The sequence below is a fragment of the Amblyraja radiata genome, chromosome 1 (genome assembly GCF_010909765.2).
Source record: "Amblyraja radiata isolate CabotCenter1 chromosome 1, sAmbRad1.1.pri, whole genome shotgun sequence".
NCBI classification, from domain to species: domain Eukaryota; kingdom Metazoa; phylum Chordata; class Chondrichthyes; order Rajiformes; family Rajidae; genus Amblyraja; species Amblyraja radiata.
Genome location: NC_045956.1, coordinates 62842766 through 62862621, shown reverse-complemented (window position 1 = coordinate 62862621; position 19856 = coordinate 62842766). Strand labels below are relative to the sequence as shown.

General features: G+C 44.7%; 2 protein-coding genes across 2 annotated transcripts in view; both read left to right on the top strand.

Moving 5' to 3' along the window:
- Window positions 1–7309, top strand: part of LOC116979328 (microtubule-associated protein 9-like) — a 68318-nt gene extending 61009 nt beyond the window's left edge. The window contains exons 12-13 of the mRNA XM_033030964.1: window positions 2500–2661; window positions 7211–7309. Coding sequence (XP_032886855.1) covers window positions 2500–2661; window positions 7211–7309 — 261 coding nt within the window. The remainder of the gene's footprint in view (window positions 1–2499; window positions 2662–7210) is intronic.
- A 2089-nt stretch (window positions 7310–9398) lies between these two features.
- On the top strand, window positions 9399–18978 carry LOC116974467 (microtubule-associated protein 9-like). Its single transcript, XM_033022926.1, has 3 exons — window positions 9399–9563; window positions 13173–13308; window positions 18775–18978. The coding sequence occupies exons 1-3, from the start codon at window positions 9556–9558 to the stop codon at window positions 18883–18885; spliced, it is 255 nt and encodes an 84-aa protein (XP_032878817.1). The 5' UTR covers window positions 9399–9555; the 3' UTR covers window positions 18886–18978.
- Window positions 18979–19856: the final 878 nt, after the last annotated feature.

Genomic DNA, 19856 nt, shown 5'->3' with positions numbered 1-19856 from the left:
TCGCTACACTCCATGGCGGCTCCATTCTAGTGGCCACTAATCTTTCAACATGTTGAAAAATTCACGGCAACCATAATGAGGCCGCGACTAGTTCCCAGAATGCGGGAACTCCTCACGACCATGAAGGCGACTCCCCGGCAACTACCCGCGAACATGTGGTGGCCATGTGGCGACTGCAGTGGCCTAAAAAGTCGCCTAAGTGGGACAGGCCCATTACTCACACACTAGGAACAATTTACAATGGCTAATTAACTTATCAACCTGTATGTCTTTGGGACATAGTAGGAAACAGGAACACCAGAAGAAAACCCGCGTGATCACAGAGAACGTGTAAATTCCACACCGATGTCAGGACAGAAGCCAGCCACTGGCGCTGGCTGTGAAGCAGCGGCTCTACCTGATACATCATTGTGCTGCTTTGAGCATGTATTAATTTACGCAATCAATACACACGATAGTACAGCTAGATACAATTTTATTGAATTATCTTTAATCTACAGCCTATTTTTTGTACTCCTTCCTTTTTTGAATAAGTTTGTAACATTTGCAACTTTAGACATCTGGAACTACATCCGTATATAAGTAGAACGGCATGGTTGTGGTCATATCTGTAATAGGCACACTTATATTCCTCAAAAACTAAGTTGGATTTACCAGCTTTTCTACTTGCAGTGCAGTTGACCTATTATATACCCTCTCTCTACCTTCTATTCTTCTACTAACTCCTTTCTTGGAAGAACCATCTTGATCACTGAATTCTCATTCAGTGCTTCAGTTTTAACCTCTGGCTCGTTTTAGGTTCTTAGTATAATGTGGATAAATGTGAGGTTATCCACTTTGGTGTCAAGAGTAGGAAAGTAGACTATTATCTGTATGGTGGCCGATTAGGAAAAGGGGAATTGCAACGAGACCTGGGTGTCATGGTACACCAGTCATTGAAAGTAGGCATGCAGGTGCAGCAGGCAGTGAAGAAAGCGAATGGTATGTTAGCATTCATAGCAAAAGGATTTGAGTATAGGAGCAGAGAGGTTCTACTGCAGTTGTACAGGGCCTTGGTGAGACCACACCTGGAGTATTGCGTACAGTTTGGTCTCCTAATCAGAGGAAAGACATTCTTGACATAGAGGGAGTACAGAGAAGGTTCACCAGACTGATTCCTGGGATGGCAGGACTTTCATATGAAGAAAGACTGGATAGACTCGGCTTGTACTCGCTAGAATTTAGAGGATTGAGGGGGGATCTTACAGAAACTTCTTATGGGGTTGGACAGGCTAGATGCAGGAAGATTGTTCCCGATGTTGGGGAAGTCCAGAACAAGGGGTCACAGTTTAAGGATAAGGGGGAAGATGAGAAAAAAAAATTCACACAGAGAGTGGTGAATCTGTGGAATTCTCTGCCACAGAAAGTATTGAGGCCAGTTCATTGGCTATATTTAAGAGGGAGTTAGATGTGCCCCTTGTGGCTAAAGGGATCAGGGGGTCTGAAGAGAAGGCAGGTACAGGATACTGAGTTGGATGATCAGCCATGATCATATTGAATGGCGTTGCAGGCTCGAAGGGCCGAATGGCCTGCTCCTGCACCTATTTTCTATGTTTCTATGTAATTAACCATATAACCATATAACAATTACAGCACGGAAACAGGCCATCTCGGCCCTACAAGTCCGTGCCGAACACTTATTTTCCCCTAGTCCCATCTACCTGAATCGAATTGTTCTTGACATTCCTTTAATTATCCCTATTAATGTTTACAGTGGCTGCAAATTGTCACTACCTTTTCCACAGAGTTATACAGCACAGAAACAGGATGTATGGTCCACTATGTCCACGCTGACCTCCCTTTTATCTCCCATTTAACAGACTCTAAGCCTTGGCAATTCAAGTGCTCTTTGTGATACTGAATGTTGCAAGAGTACCTGTCTCCACCATCCACTTGTGCTGTCTTGTTCCAAATTCCTCCCACTTTCTGGGTGAATAGATTATTCTTTGGACTCCATCTAAATTTTTTACCCCCAATCTATGCCTCTAGTTTTACGCGACCATTCTTCTATTTACCTCTTTGCCCCTCATAATTTGATACCATTGTACCATTTAAACGTTATCCCTTTCTGATTCTGTGATAATCTAAAATATTCCACTAAGAAACTAACCAAGAGAACAAAAGATCTACCTGCTTCCATTTGGTATAATTGAGCATTTCCATATTGGCTGAGATGAACATTAGATTTTGCTGCTGTGTTTCATGGTCAAATAACTACTAACATTCATTGAATAGACAAGATACTGGAAGGGTGATCCCATGTATTGAGCTGCATCAGAGTATATCGTGTCCTTTAGTGAAGAGGCAAAATGGAAGGAAAACTAAATAAAAATGTGTATATGGAGATGAAATACAAAATATTTGATATAATTTGGAATAGTTCTTTCATTTTGCCATCTATAAAATTTGAGGGACAATGAAACATGAATGTTTTAACTAATTGCTTTATTTCATTTAAAGAAGATTATTGAGACTAAAGAAGATGCAAAGGCATCATTCGAGGCCTGGCGGAGAAAAAAGAAAAATGCATTCCAAAGAACTGATGATAAGAAGAAAGAAGAGGAAAAAGCAAAGCAACAAGCAGAAGCAGAGAAAGAGGAGAAGAAGGGAGAAGCAGAAAAGGCAAGAAGTGATAGTTGATTAAATTTGATTAATTGACAGTTTGGTCTACTTTAATGGAAAATTTTGCTTTCAAGATATGTTTCATAACACAAAATCTTTAGCAAAAAGCATTTAATGATCAGGGAATATTAAGCAAATCAAACTGAGTACAAAAATTTGTTTTTAATCTTCAAAAGTTGAGGAGAGAGTTGGTGAGCAGCAAATTTAGGAGAGAAAACATTTTTGAAAAATCGGTGGGAGAGTTAAGAGAAACTGGTTTTTGATTGATTTTTAAGTGAAGGAAGGCCATTTAAAACAAGCGTTTGATTGGCTTAGGAAGAGACAGCAGCCATTAAAAGCAAGGAAGATTGCAGAATTGTGGGAGATTTTTTGTAATCTTTAAAAGTCGAGACATTAGTTGGTGAGCAGCCATTTTGAGAGGAGAAGGTAGTCTTGTACATTTTGAGAGGAGAAAAAGCATTTTGATGGAAAATAGGCTTTTTACAAATGAAGGAGGACATCTACAAAGCAGGCTTTTCAATGACTCAGGAAGAGATACTGCAGCCAATAAAATGAAGGGCAGGGTTAGCAGAGGGGCCTATTGCGAGCGGCTGAGTTGAGGTGAAGTACTGCAGTTGTATGTAAGTGCAGAACTGAGGCTTTGGTTCAAGAGGCTTCAGAGAGAAGGCTGAGCAAATGGTAATGGCTGGTTAAGGTCTGGTTTGCTGTGTAATCTTCCGAAGTGTTTGGTATCATAGAGATGGCAGGTGGGATAGTGGAATGCTCCTCCTGCACGATGTTGGAAGTCAGGGGCTTTCCAGTGCTCTTGAGGACCACATCTGCAGCAGGTGCATTCGGCTGCAGCTCCTTACGAACCACATTAAGGAACTGGAGATGCAACTGGATGACCTCAGGATTAGCCAGGGGGTGAAAGTGTCTTAGATAGTTGTTACAGTGAGGTGGTCACGTCTAAGGTACAGGCAGGAAGTAGATGAGTGACCACCACGAAAGGGAATATGCAGAAAGTGCAGGAAACGCCTAAGGCTGTTCCCCTCGACAACAGGTGTCCTCCTTACATTACATTGAATTGAATTTAATAAATGTTATTAGCCAAGTATGTATACATACAAGGAATTTTTGGTGCTTTGCTCGCAAGTAACAACACGATATACAGTAGACAATTAAAAATAAGACATAATTTAAACATGTGAAGAATGAAAGAAAATACCAGAGCAAAAGAGGCTACAGACTTTTGGCTGTTGAGTACAGCTATTGCTCATGGAAAAAAAGCTGTTTTTATGTCTGGCTGTGGCGGCTTTGACAGTCCGGAGTCGCCTTCCAGAGGGAAGTACTTCAAAGAGTTTGAGGCCAGGGTGAGAGGGGTCATAGATGATCTTACCCGCTCGCTTCCTGGCCCTTGCAGTGTACAGTTCGTCAGTGGGGGGAAGGTTGCAGCCAATAACCTTCTCGGCTGATCAAACGATGCGCTGCAGCCTCCGGATGTCATGCTTGGTGGTTGCGCCAAACCAGACCATGATGGAGAAGGTGAGGACAGATTCTATGATGGCAATAAAAAACTGGACCATCATTACCTGTGGCAGATTGTGTTTTCTCAGCTGCCGCAGGAAGTACATCCTCTGTTGGGTCTTTTTGACGATGTAGTCGATGGTGGCCTCCCATTTAAGTCCCTGGAGATGATGGTTCCAAGGAACTTAAATGACTCCACAGATGTGACGGTGGTGTTGTTGGTGGTGAGTGGGGGGAGGGGAGAGGGAGCTCTCCTAAAGTCTACAATCAATTCCACCGTCTTTAGAACATTGAGCTCCAGGTTGTTGCAAGGGCAGCAGGACGCCAGCTGTGTCACTTCCTGTCTGTAGGCAGATTCTTCCCCATCCTGGATCAGTCCAATCAGGGTTGTGTCATCCGCAAACTTGAGAAGCTTGACAGAGGAGTGTGTGGAGGTGCAGTCGTTGGTGTAGAGAGAGTAAAGGAGAGGGCAGCCTTGCGGTGCTCCTATGCTGAGGGTCTGCGGGTCCGAGATGTGCTTTCCCAGCCTCACATTCTGCTTCCTGTCTGTCAGGAAGTTGGTAATCCACTGACAGAAGGGTTCAAGCACAGTCAACTGGGAGAGTTTGGAGTGTAGTAGCTCTGGCACAATGGTGTTGAATGCTGAACTAAAATCCACAAACAAAATCCCTGCATAGGTCACCTGGCGGTCTAGGTGCTGGAGGATGAATTGCAGGCCTAGGTTGACTGCGTGATCCACTGGTCTATTGGCCTGGTATGCATTTTCAACCTCTCACTTCTGAGGTCTGAGGTTCCCACCTGCTTTAAAAGGGCATCAACAATACCAGTGCCCAAGGAGTGCAAGGTGACATGCCTCAATGACTATCGACCAGTGGCACTAATGTCTGTGGTGATGAAGTGCTTTGAGAGGTTGATCATGGTGCAAATCAATTCATACCTCGACAAAAACCTGGACCCACTGCAGTTCGCTTACCGCCACAACAGATCAACGGTGGATGCGATCTCGCTGGCTCTCCACTCCGCTCTGGACCACTTGGACAACAAAAACACATATGTCAGGCTGTTATTCATTGACTACAGCTTGGCATTTAATACCATCATCCCCTCCAAGCTGGTTACCAAGCTCTCAGATCTGGGTCTCTGCGCATCCCTCTGCAATTGGATCCTCGACTTCCTCATTCACAGACCACAGTCTGTCCGTATTGGTGGAAATGTGTCATCCTCGATAACAATCAGCATGGGAGCACCTCAAGGCTGTGAGCTCAGCCCCCTGCTGTACTTACTCTATACTCATGACTGCGTAGCCGGACATAGTGCGAACTCCATCACCAAGTTCGCCGACGACACCACTGTTGTGGGACGTATCACTGATGGGGACGAGTCAGAGTATAGAGGTGAGATCGACCGATTGACCAAATGGTGCCAGCACAATAACCTGGCCCTCAACACCAGCAAAACCAAGGAACTGATTGTGGACTTTGGGAGGGGTAGGATGGGGACCCTCAGTCCCGTTTATATCAACGGGTTGATGGTGGATAGGGTCAAGATCTTCAAATTCCAGGGCATGCATATTTCTGAAGATCTTTCCTGGTCCCAGAACACTGATGTGTTGGACGACAGATGGCACAATGGGCTAAGTGTTCGGCTGGCAACCTGAAGGTGGCCGGTTCGAATCCTGCTTGGAGTGTGTACTGTCGTTGTGTCCTTGGGCAAGACACTTCACCTACCTTTCCCTGGGACTAGAGACGGAAATTAGCTACTGATTGGCTACAATCTCGCATATTTACATGCAAATGTTCATTAATATGCACTGTCCCTATAAACAAATTATTATTATTATTATTATTATTATTAAATGTAATTATAAAGAAAGCACATCAGCACCACTACTTCCTGAGAAGATTACTGAGAGTCGGTATGTCAAGGAGGACTCTCTCGAACTTCTACAGGTGCACAGTAGAGAGCATGCTGACTGGTTGCATCGTGGCTGGTCCTAATGACTACAGGCCTGTCGCACTGACCTCTGTAATCATGAAGACCCTTGAAAGACGTGCTGGCCCACCTGAAAAATATCACAAACCCCCTGCTGGCCCCCTGCAGTTTGCATACTAGGCCAATAGAGCAGTATATGACGCAGTCAACCTAGGCCTGCGCTTCATCCTCCAGCACCTAGACCGCCAGGGGACCAATGCAAGAATTTTATTTGTGGATTTTAGCTCTGCGTTCAACACCATTGTGCCAGAACTACTACACTCCAAACTCTCCCAGTTGACTGTGCCTGAATCCCTCTGTCAGTGGATCATCATCTTCCTGACAGACAGGAAGCAGCATGTGAGGCTGGGAAAGCACATCTCGGACCTGCTGACCTCAGAATAGGAGCACCGCAAGGCTGCGACCTCACCCCTCTCCTTTACTCTCTCTACACCAACAACTGCACCTCCACAGACTCCTCTGTCAAGCTAAGCAAGTTTGCGGATGACACAACCCTGATTGGACTGATCCAGGATGGGGAGGAATCTGCCTTCAGACAGGAAGTGACACAGCTGGCGTCCTGGTGCCATCTCAACAAATTATAATGTTTTATTTTTAATTGTCTACTGTATATTGTGTTGTTACTTGCGAGCAAAGCACCAAGGCAAATTCCTTGTATGTATACATACTTGGCTCATAAAATTGATTCATTCATTCATCCATTCATTCATTCATGTTCTGCGCAGTCATTGTGGACCATAAAGCCTATTCTTTTCCTGTACTGTTCAATGGTTCAATGGTGCTTTATTTGTCACATGTACAATTACACAGTGAAATTCTTTTTGCATATATTACACATGCAGGCGTTGCCATTTTTGTCACCATTATTAAAAGTCCAAAGTACAGTCGGCCCGCTCGCTCGATGTATTGGAGCACTTCCTACGAACCCCCTCCTCGTCCAGCCATCTTTGTGTCCTGGAGGAGCCTCGTGCAGCCGACCTTGAAGGCGCTGGAGGCATTACACCTGTTCACCCCCCTACCGGCCCTTGCTCCTCGCGTCTGATGTCTCCAGATCCCTCCCGGTTATGCCATCCGACAAGTCTTCGGGCGAGTTACCGTTACCGCCGACCGACGAGACTTTGGGCGGGCCCCTGGTTACACCGTCAAATGAGCCTATGGGTGGGTTACCGGTCCCGTCGACCGACGAACCTTCGGGAGGGTCCCGCTGACCGACGAGCCTTCATTCGGGTTCCCAGTCTATGTTCTATTTAAAATTCTGCGGGAGCTTTGATGAGTAGAGGTTGTGTTCCGCTAAATTTTCTCCCAATTCATATACTCAATACCCTTGCCTATGAAGGTAAGTAAGCTGAATGCCTTTTCCACTACTCTACCCACCGGTGTCATTATTTTCAGAGAGCTGTGAACTTGCACGCCAAGGTCACTCTGTACATTGTGTAAGAAAGAACTGCAGATGCTTGTTTAAATCGAAGGTAGACACTCAGTGGGTCAGGAACATCTCTGAAGAGAAGGAATGGGTGACATTTCGGGTCGAGACCCTTCTTCAGACTACTGTCGGGAGTGGACGGGGCAGAGATAGAATGTAGTCAGAGACAGTGAGTGGTGGGAGAACTGGGAAGGGGGAGGGGATGGAGAGGGAAAGCAAGGGCAATTTGAAGTTAGAGAAGTCAATGTTCATACCATTGGGGTGTAAACTACCCAAGCAAAATATGAGGTGCTGTTCCTCCAATTTGCGCTGGGCCTCACCCTGACAATGGAGGAGGCCCAGGGCAGAAAGGTTAGATTGGGAATGGGAGGGGGAGTTGAAGTGCTGAGCAACTGGGAGATCAGGTAAGTTAAGACGGACTGAGCAGAGTGTTCAGCGAAACGATCACTGAGCCTGCGATTGGTCTCGCCGATGCAGAGAAGTTGACACCTGGAACAGCGGATACAGTAGATGAGGTTGGAGGAGGTGCAAGTGAACCTCTGCCTCACCTGGAAAGACTGTCGGAGTCCTTGGATGGAGTCGAGGGAGGATGTAAAGGGACAGGTGTTGCATCTCCTGTGGTTGCAGTGGATAGTACCTGGGAAGGAGGTGGGAAGGGACGAGTTGACCAGCGAGTTTTGGAGGGAACGGTCTCTGCGGAAAGCAGAAAGCGATGGAGATGGTAAGATGTGGATCACGTTGGAGGTGGCGAAAATGTTGGGGGATTATGTGCTGTATGCGACGGCTGATGGGGTGGATGGTGAGGACAAGGGAGACTCTGTCCTTGTTACGAATGGGCAGAGGGGGATCAAGAGCGGAGCTGCGGGATATCGAGGAGACCCGAGTGAGAGCCTCATCTATAATGGGAGAGGGGAACCCCCGGTTCCTAAAGAATGAGGACATCTCTGATGCCCTGGTGTGGAAAACCTCATCCTGGGCGCAGATGTGGCGTTGACAGAGGAATTGGGAGTAGGGAATAGAGTTTTTACATGAAGCAGGGTGGGAAGAAGTGTAGTCTAGATAGCTATGGGAGTCAGTAGGTTTGTAGTAGATGTCGGTCAATAGTTTGTTTCCTGTGATGGAGACGGTGACATCTAGAAACGGTAGGGAGGTGTCGAAGATGGTCCAAGTGAATTTGAGTGCAAGATGGAAATTGGTGGTGAAGTTGATGTAGTCAGTGAATTCTGCATGGGTGCAGGAAGTAGCACCATTGCAGTCATCAATGTAGCAGAGGTAGAGTTCGGGAATAGGGCCAGTGTACGCCTGGAACAGTGATTGTTTGACGTACCCTACAAAGAGGCAGGCATAGCTGGGACCCATGCGAGTGCTCACTCTAAACATTCATGCTTCCAAGGTACCTGTTTACTGTGTATATTCTGCTATCCCACAAGATGAATACCTTTCAAGGGGAGATTTTAAAAGCATTTCTATGGGGTGGAGTGAAACTGTAGGAAGCAGATGATAGCATAGGGAGAAGATCATAGTTCAACAGGTGGTTCGGAGTAGGAATTAAAACATTGGTTGGGCAGCTGATCAGGAACTCTTTATTCCCTCTCCTTATTTCACATATTTCTTAATGGCTCTTAATTAAACTCAAATGTTGTCATCGTTGTATTAAGTAGATTTAAATTTGTACACGGTTCTTAATAGGTTGTCTGCATGTTTCCTGATCAGAAAAATGCAACATGATAGGATAGTTCATCTTTTTCTCAACTATTTTTACCTAAAGTCTAAAGATATATTTTGTGTATTAGTGCTACAAATAGTAATGAAATAACATTTTTTCTCTTTGACAGGTATTTGAAAAATGGAAAGAAGATAAAGATCAAAATCTAAAAGGAACTTTACAGAAGCAAAAGCAAATTAAAAGAGAGAAAAAGGAAAAAGAAAAAGAGCAAGTCACTGAACGAAAGAATGAAAATGCTTCAGCTTTTATGAAATGGTAAGCAAATTTTATTCCCATTATACTAATATTGTAAGAGATATCCATTGGGCTGAACTTCTAGTTACTTCAATGCTCTGTTTCTCACAGTTGTAGCTGTTTCTTTTTCTTTTCCACCTCAGTGATCTCCTATTACCAAGCCTTTGCCATATTCCCTCGGCTGGCACAACCACAATTCGTACCATTCAACCTCTCTTGGACTCCTTTCTTACATGGATATTTATCCCTCGCCCTTATTTGCAACTTAAGACATGCTGGCTTACTAATTTATCCTATTTCTAAAGAAAGATCATTGCCCTGAAACGTTAACACTGTTTTTCCTCTCCAAAAAATATAGCCTGTCCTGATAATTACTAAAATTTTTTAAATTTCTGATTTTCAACATTTTTTTGTTGTTTTCCATTGATACAGTTATGGAGTTTTATAGCATGAAAAAGTCCTTCAACCCCTGGTCCATGCCAACCAGCTCAGTCCATTGACCCACCACACTATGTGTGAAAATGTTTTCCCTCCGGTACTTATTAAATTTTTCTCCTCTTATCTTAAACCTCTGTCCTCTGGTTCTTGATTCCCCTACCCTGGGAGAAAATGTCTCTGCATTCACTATATCTATTCACCTAACAATTTTATACACCTCTGCCTGTCCTACCTGCCCCCCCTCCGGTCCTGGTAAATCTTCTCTGCACTCTTACCAGCTTCATGGCATCTTTCCTGCAGCAGGGTGACCAAATCTGAATACTATACTCTCAATGTGGCCTTACCATTGTCTTGTACAGGATGTCTCGTCCTTACTTTTGACATCTGACATCCTTACTTTTATAAATCACTAGACCAGGAGCGGACCTGTTGGGCCCGTCACACAAGACAATATTCCACCACTGGCCCATAGCCCCCAACTGTGCAGGCGCGGCTGAGGGGTTCCCGTTGTGACCCCAGAGATCCCCATGGTGACGCGAGTCACGGCAACCCTCCCCCAACTGCGCCTCGCTATCCCTCTTCCTACCCTATTCTCCTCCATTCCCCCTCATCCCCCAGCACTCCCTACCCTCCTCTTCACTCTCCCACTTCTTTCCCCTCTCCTCCTCCCCACTCCCTCCCTCACCTCTCCCTCTCTCCCTTTCCCTACCCTCAGTCAATCCCTCCCTCCATAACCCCTCTCCCCTCCCTATCCGCCTCCTCTCACACTATCTCTCGACTCCCCATCTCCCTCCTCACCTCCCCCACTGCCCTCTTCTCCCTCTACCCCCTCTCCCTATCTGCCCCACTCCCCCCTCCTCTCCCCCTCTCTCCCCTCCTCCCACATTCTCCCTCCTCACCTCCCACACTGCCCTCATCTCCCTTTCTCCCACTCCCTACCTCCCCCACTCCCCCCTCCTCTACCCCCCTTCCTCCACCAATCCCCTTCCTCCTCCCCACTTTCCCCTCCTCTCCCTCTATCCCCCTCCTCCCCCTCTATCCCCCTCCTCCCCCCATCCCACCCCCCCACAATAAAATCGTAATTTTGTTTATGGATTCGGAATCCCATTGTGACGTCATTGTGATGACGTCGAAAGCAGCTGACGGGCAGGGCAAGTGGAAAAGTGGTTTGAAAAGTGTTTTTTGTAAACTTTAAGATGTCAACTGTAAAATATACCATCAATCTGAATGAAACGTGCTTCTTTTACATCCCAAGACAATGGTGAGTAAGGTGGGCCAAAAATTGTAGCGCTATCATGTACCGTTTTGGCGTGGTTTTGTAATATCATGCACACGCACGCACGAACGCAATCAAAGAAGATGAGAGTTTTAGTAATATATAGATTTTGATAGAATTATACTTTTATTGCATGCCCTAACTATATTATTTACAAAGCTTAAGTTAGCATAATGCAACATTTCCTCTTTCAAATAAGTGGCCTGTAAAGTCATTCAGTCACATTCCTAGAGTAACAAAAGATGCCTGAGAAAATTACATGATTTATTTTCATCTCTCCATACAGAGCAATGTGTCAAATTTCCCTTCATGCCTTCACATTGCATAATATCTCAGCATTCAAATTTATTCTTATCAATATCGTTCATTCTTATCGATTCTTATCAATATCGTTCAAATTTCGTTAATCGTCAATAAAGGAATCAAATTCAAATCAAATTCAAATCAAATCACAGATGTTTCTCATTTGTAAATAATGCGATAACTATGGGAAATTTTTCTTTGCCGTGAATTGAAAAGAACCAATTCAATTAATTTACCGTAACTGTTTCGGGCGGCCCAGTTGTGCCCCGGTAAAGTCGCTATCTTACAACACCAGACACCCGGGTGACAGGGGACGCGGAGCCCGAGAGAAAACCCATGCTGTCACAATGTCTTTGGCTTTGCGATGTGGAAGGAAAGGTAGAACCACTGTGGTAGTTCTATCCTACACATTTTGAATTGCCCTTAGTGTGTAGGATAGAACTACTGGAGTGGTTCTATCTTTCCTCCCACATAGTGTATGGGGGATCGATGTTCGGCATGGACTCGGGGTTTCCACGCTGTATCTCTAAACTAAACTAAGATAAAACGGTTCACAAACACCATTCGCTCCATGCACCTCGTGGTCATTCAGTGAAACAATGTCTACAACAATTCGGTCTACAACAAATACTCCAAATGCGGCCTAACCGAAGTCCTACAAAGCTGCATCATGACATCCTGACTCAATGCTTCAACCTGTGAAGGCAAGCATACCATATGTCTTTTTTACCACTCTAACTATTTGAGTTGCCACTTTCAGAGTGCAATGGTCTTGGGCCATAAGCTGTTGATCGTCATGTAATGTATATTTTCCCCTTACATTTGACCTCCAAAAGTGTGACACCTCACACTTGCTCAGATTAAACTCCATCTACCATTTCTCCGTCCAATTTTGTAGCTGATCTTTCTCCAGCTGGATTCCTTGACAGCCTTCCTCATGATCTGAAACCCCAGCAATCTTGGTCTCATCTGCAAACTTATTAACCAACGTGTCTGTTTATGACCAAGTTTTTAATATATATCACAAACAGCAGAGGTTCCACCACAGATCACTGCGGAACTCCACTGGTCAAGCCTCCAGCCTGAATAATGTCTATCTACTCCCACCCTCTGCTTTCTATATCAGTAAACCAGTTCTGATTCCATACAACAACTTATTATTAATCCCGTGCATCGTAATCTTTTGGAACAGCCTACTAAGGGGGACTTTGTCAGTTCTAAATGGCCTACCCCTTATTCTTACACTGTGTGACCCCTGGTTCTGGACTCCCCCAGCATCGGGAACATTTTTCCTGCATCGAGCCTGTCCTATCCCTTAAGAATTTTACATGTTTCTATAAGGTCCCTTCTCATCCTTCTAAATTCCAATGAATATAAGCCCAGTCGATCCATTCCTATTTTCTACTTCAAATTTGGCACCAGCATTGCTTGATGATCTGAAGGTTTCTTCTCACTTTCTTAGATAGGTAAATATTCAGGTAGTCTGGAGTCTGGTTCTCGGGTTGCTGCAAAGATTTGTTCTATGTCTTAACTCTTAAAAATGTTTTTCATATCTGTATCAACTTCAACTTCAATTTTAACACAACTACTTTCATAATTAATGGCAATGTAAGGAATGAAAATAAACAAATAGTACTGAAACAAAAGAAGAAAGTGATTGCAAAAGATGAGCAGAAAAAGAAAATTGAAGAAGAATATACAAAAACTGGAAGAGAAGAGATGGCAGCACTGGTGTATGAGAAATGGCTGGTAAGAATCGAGTATATTAAGGAATGATTTTGAGGGACATTATTGCCATAGAGGGAGTGCAGAGAAGGTTCACCAGACTGATCCCTGGGATGTCAGGACTGTCTTATGAAGAAAGACTGGATAGACTTGGTTTATACTCTCTAGAATTTAGGAGATTGAGAGGGGATCTTATAGAAACTTACAAAATTCTTAAGGGGTTGGACAGGCTAGATGCAGGAAGATTGCTCCCGATGTTGGGGAAGTCCAGGACAAGGGGTCACAGCTTAAGGATAAGGGGGAAATCCTTTAAAACCGAGATGAGAAGAACTTTTTTCACACAGAGAGTGGTGAATCTCTGGAACTCCCTGCCACAGAGCGTAGTCGAGGCCAGTTCATTGGCTATATTTAAGAGGGAGTTAGATGTGGCCCTTGTGGCTAAGGGGATCAGAGGGTATGGAGAGAAGGCAGGTACGGGATACTGAGTTGGATGATCAGCCATGATCATATTGAATGGCGGTGCAGGCTCGAAGGGCTGAATGGCCTACTCCTGCACCTAATTTCTATGTTCTATGTCTATGACATTTTAAAAAGCTTCAATTCAATTAATTAGTTTAAGTAATAACCAAAATCTTTGGGTCAAAATCATTGCACGGAACAAAATTTATGAACAGACAGTTCAATTAAAAAATTCCTTTTAAATTGTCAATACCTAACTGTCAGAGTATGTCATAGTGCTGATTTATCTAATGCTCAAAAGAATGTCAAAAGAATGACTACCTTTGAATGTTTTGTAGAAACAGTCTTTGATTAGCATCAGATTTAGACATTCTTATTTGCTTTTGTGATCTCTTGACGTCCCTGAGCACTTGACAGCCAATGAAGCACTTTGCAGCAGCTAATTTCTGCCTAATAACAGTATTGCCAGGTTGATTAGTATTAACCAGAACATTTGTGCTGATCTTCCAAATAGAACCATGAGATATTTTGCATGCATATGAGAAAGTATGTTATGTTTCAATTTAACAACACATCTTCCGTGGAACTCTTAACTACATGCCTTTGGGCAGCGGTAGAATTGCTGCCTTATGGGCCTGCCCCACTTAGGCGACTTTTTAGGTGAGTGCAGGAGACTCTGCGCTCGCCACATGTTCGCTGATGGTCTCTGGTGAGTCTCCTTCATGGTCGCGAGGAGTTCCCGCATTCTGGGAACTAGTCGTGGCCTCAGTATGGTCGCCACAAATTTTTCAACATGTTGAACATTTTTCTGTGACCAAAAATTGGTCGCCATGGAGAAAATCAATAATCGTAGGTGCAGTTGTAGTGGGGTCGCCATGTAGTTATGGGTAGTCGAGGTAGGCATAGGTTGTTTTAGTTAATCGCCTTTGCTGACCGGGCATTTTCATTGGCTCATTGAGGAAAAAAAACGTAAGCAGGAGTTTTCAGAACCAAGGATAACCGACCAGTAATACTAAATGTCCGCCGAACTTCACAGCTGTGACTCTCTGGCTTATTAAAAGTTGTCTGGCTTATTAAAAGTTTTCTCCACTCCTTCTCCCCCCCCCCCCCTTCTCTCCCCCCCCCCCCCATCTTCCTCCCCCCATCTTCCTCCCCCCCATCTTCCTCCCCCCCTTCTCTCCTCCCCCTCTCTCTCTCCGCCCTCTCTCCCCCCCCCTTCTCTCTCTCCTCCCCCCCTTCTCTCCCCCCCCTTCTCTCTCCCCCCCCTTCTCTCCCCCCCCTTCTCTCCCCCCCCCCTTCTCTCCCCCCCCTTCTCTCCCCCCCCCTTCTCTCTCCCACCCTTCTCTCCCATCCTTCTCTCCCCCCTTCTCCCCTCTTTTAAAGGACTTACCATACACTGTGCTAGCTGTCTTAATTACAGCACCAACCTTCCAGTTCATCGCGGTGTGTATCTGTATCACCTTGGCTTTGTACCGTGTGAATTTCAGACAGTGCTCCCCTGCTTGCCCTTGCCCCCGCCTTTGCGATGTGTTTGTGTGTGTGTTCCACTCTGAAAGTCGCCGTTCCAGTTCCCGGTTTTTCAGGCGACTGCCGGCAACTTGACAGTCGCCGGCAGTCCGCTGAAAAATCACCTAGGTGGGACAGGCCCATTACAGTGACAGACTCGGGTTCAATCCTGACTACGGGTGCTGTCTACATGGAGCTTGTACGTTCTCCCCGTGACCACATGGGTTTTCTCCGAGATCTTCAGTTTCCTCCCACACTCCAAAAACGCACGGGTTTGTAGGTTAATTGGCTTGTTATAAATGTAAAAATTGTCCCTAGTATGTGAAGGATAGTGTTAATTCAATTCAACTTTAATGTCATTGCACAAATACTAAGTATGGGTACAACGAAATGCAGTTTTGCGTCAGTCCGTAGTAGTAGTGCATATAGAAATTTAAAAAAAAGAAGATACAGAATAATCAAAAATACAGAATAATTAAACAATGGGGACGGAGGGACCGGAGAAATCTATCGGCGGTACTCCGAGTTCAGCAATGTGATGGTATAATTGTAGAAGCTGTTCCTCATCCTACTGGTACGAGACCTGAGGCTCCTGTACCGCCTCCCTGATGGGAGGAGGGCAAACAGTCCATGGTTGGGGTGGGAGGGGTCTTTAATGATCTTCCCAGCCTGTCTCAGACACCGTTTTCGGTGGAGGGCATGCATGGCAGGGAGCGGGGCACCGATGATGTGCTGCGCGGTTTTCACCACCCGTTGTAGTGCCTTCCTGTCCACAACAGTGCAGCTGCTGTACCATACTGTGAAGCAGGTGGTCAGGATGCTCGCGATGGTACAGCGGTAGAAGTTGGTCAGGATCTGGGGGGACAGGTGGGCTTTCTTGAGCCTCCTCAGGAAGTAAAGGCGCTGCTGTGCCTTTTTGATCAGCTTGGAGGTGTTGAGGGACCGGGACAAATCTTCAGAGATATGTACCCCGAGGAATTTGTAGCTGGAGACGCGCTCCACCTCAGTCCCGTTTATATGGATGGGGGTATGGCTGCCTCCTCTGACCTTCCTGAAGTCGACAATAATTTCCTTCGTCTTCTTGGAGTTGAGGACGAGGTTATTGTTGGCACACCAGGTTGTACCGGGATCGCTGGTCGGTGGGTTGAAGAGCCTGTTTCCTCGCTGTATCTCTAAACTAAACTAAGTTTCAGAAACAAGACTGTTTTTATTGAATTTATTCAGTATCAAATGTATTTCGTTTATATACTAGGTAATCATTCTTTTATCAGTCTAATTTTTGCATCATAATCATCTTTGATAGCATTAAGAACAGTTCATAATTCTGTAAGCCTTTCCTTTAACAATTATGTTTCAGAAATTAGAGTTCAATGTGTCATCCATGGCATATTAATCCATTCAAGTCAAAACAACATCAAAATTGCCATTCTTAAATTTCTTTTTAAATTTACAAAATCTGAAATATGTTATACTTTTTCAGATTTATTCACCCCAGACAAAATGAACATCCTTTTATGGCACAATCACAAATCTGCCCATTCTAAGCATTAAAATATAATCAGTTTCATTCGACACGAGCTGTGCTACAATACCCATCTCAAAGTAGACAACAATCCAACATATGGAAGATAAATTCAACAGACAGGCAGCATCTCTGGAGAACATTGATAGGTGACATATTGGGTTGAGATCCTTCTGCAGACTGATTGTAGGAGGGAAGGAGTGTGAGAAGAAAGCAAGAAGAGGGGAGAGGCAGGACTAAATTAGTCAGGTACTAGGTGGACACAGGCAAGGAGGGATTTTGATCGGCAGATAGTTGGAACAAAGGCCAGAGATAAAAGAAGTAGGTGTGAGATAGGAATGAAGAGTTGGAATTGTGAAACCAGAGGGTGGAAAGTTCTGGTTACTGTGCTTCGTCCGCTATAACCAATCTATATTACTAAAAGTCTGATCTTGACCACTTCCCGTTGTTCTGTATATTGATTTCAGAAAAAACGCTGCCACTTATGGCTGTGATTTCTGGCCATCTTACTCAGAGTCCCCCTCCACTGCGCAGGACAAGAGGATTTTTCCCACCAATGAAAAATAAAAGAGTTATTCGTGTTTAAAAAATGTTGAGATTCTCTCTCCTGGAGGCCACGCCCCTTCCGGAGGGACTATAAAACCCAGAAGTGTTGAGTGCCTCAGTCAGTCTCTGCAAGATGGGGGAAGCGAGAGGATCACGCCTCTCAGTCTGAGCTGTGAATAACACTGAACACATGTCTACTAAACTGTGAGTGGTTTTACTGACCTGTCAGTGCCCTTAATGTGGTTTGAAAATATAGTTTGGAAATGCTAAAGCTATGTTGCCTTTGGTTTGGGAATGCTAAAGCTGTGTTGCCTTTGGTTTGGAAATGCTAAAGCGGTGTTGCCTTTGGTTTGGAAATGATAAAGCTGTGTTGCCTTTGGTTTGGAAATGCTAAAGCTGTGTTGCCTTTGGTTTGGAAATTCTAAAGCTGTGTTGCCTTTGGTTTGGAAATGCTAAAGCTGTGTTGCCTAATTAAAGTTGCCTTGCCCAATTAAAGTTGCCTTGCCCAATTAAAGTTGCCTTGCCCAATTAAAGTTGCCTTGCCTAATTAAAGTTGCCTTGCCTAATTAAAGTTGCCTTGCCTAATTAAAGTTGCCTTGCCTAATTAAAGTTGCCTTGCCTAATTAAGGTTGCCTTGCCTTCTATATAATTAAAAGTCTAATTTTGACCACTTCCTGTTTGCGCTTTATATTGATTTTAGAAAAAACGCTACCATGTACTACTGTGATTTTTGGCCATCCTACTCAGAGTCCCCCTCCGCTCATCAGGTGCCGAAGATTTTTCCCGATGAAAAATTGATGAGTTATTAGTGTTTAAAAAATGTTGAGATTCTCTCTCCTGTCAATCACGCCATGAAGGCCACGCCCCTTCTGGTGGGAGGGGGGAGGGACTATAAAACCCAGAAGTGTGGGCATGGCTCAGTCTCTGCAAGATGGAGGAGGGAGAGGTCACGACTCACTGTCTTTAGTGGCCTTGCACCCTTCTTGAAATGGTATGAAACTGCACTTGAATTTGGTGGCCTTGCACCCTGCTTGAAGTGGTAAGAAACTGCACTTGAATTTGGTGGCCTTCCACCCTGTTTGAATTGGAATTTCAAGGAATAGCCGTGAGTCAACTGCCAGCCCACCAGCCGTGAGTGACAGGCTTGAGTGACTGAGCCACCAGCCCAAGAATCCATTCGGCCCACAATGTTCATACTAGCCCTCTGGAAACTAGTCCCTTCAGGCCACAACATCCATACTAGCGCCCCAGAAAGCACCGCCCCCCCCCTCTGGCCAGCAATATTGGAATTGGTGGAGAGGTGGAATATTGCGTTGGGGGACTAGCCCTCCCGTGTGATGCTGGGACCCAACGGGTCCCACTTAGTTTAGTATCCATTATAAAGAGGTCTGTAATAATGAGGGTTGCTGTAATCATAAATCATAATTTCTTATTGTTTTATTGCTTGTTATTTACAGGAACAGAAAGACAAAAAGGAAAAGAAGCAAAAGAAAATCAAGAGTGCTTCATACAGCGACCCACCTCCTCCCTGGAGCCCCCCTAATAAAACAATACCATTTAGAAAATGAACATTATTATAACTGGTAAACAGGCAGTGGAATTCAGAGAGCAAATTATTGCCAATTAACAATGTTTTATAAAAGTATGGTTTTAAGAAAGAACAGTATTTTAATCTATGATCATTTAAACATAAACCATAGACCATTCAGCCCATCACATCCATACTGACCAGTGGGCATCCATCTGTATTTAATCCATCTTCCAGCATGGCCCATCACCTTCCATGCCAAGACAATTGAAGTGCTTATCCAGAAACATCTTAAATCTCATCAGCGACTGCTTCCACCACACTCACTGTGCATTCTAGTAACTCACCATTCTCTAGTGAAAAAGATCCACCTCAGAACCTCTTCCCACTTAAGCAAAATCTATGTCCTACACTTATCTACCAGTTTATATGGGGAAATGTTTCCTGCAATCTCTACCACTCCAAACATCATGTACAGTACCTCAGTTATGTCCTCTCAACCTCCTTTAGAGTTTAGAGATACAGCATGGAAACTGGCCCTGGGCTCACCATGTCCACGCTGTCTATCGTTTACACATTCACACTATGCTATTCCACTTTCTCATCCACTCCCTGTATACTAGGGGGAATTTACAGAGGTCAATTAACCTGCAAACCCGCACGTCTTTGGGATGTGAGAGGAGAGCGGAGCCCCTGGAGGAAACTCACGCGGACACAGGAAGAACGTGTAAACTCCACACAAACAGCAGCCAAGGTCAGGATCGAACTCTGGTCTCTAGCGCTGTGAGGCAGCGGCTCTACTAGCTGCACCACTGTGCCGCTCCCTTTATTTCAGGTGTCCTAAGATTTTAAATAAACCACCATGATGAACTGAAAAAGAAAGCTGACACCTTGAAGACAGGGTTGTAAATATGTTTCCCCCTTCCCCCACCCAAAACAAACACTTAGACAAACCAATAAATCCAAAAAAAGTCGAAATAACGAACACACTACTGGCAGGGCAGCTGACTC

Bases quoted from the DNA above. Each gene is read 5' to 3' on its own strand.
- LOC116974467 (XM_033022926.1), top strand. The intron at 13,309-18,774 runs GTAAGAATCGAG...TGTTATTTACAG, and splicing joins TGGTGTATGAGAAATGGCTG to GAACAGAAAGACAAAAAGGA.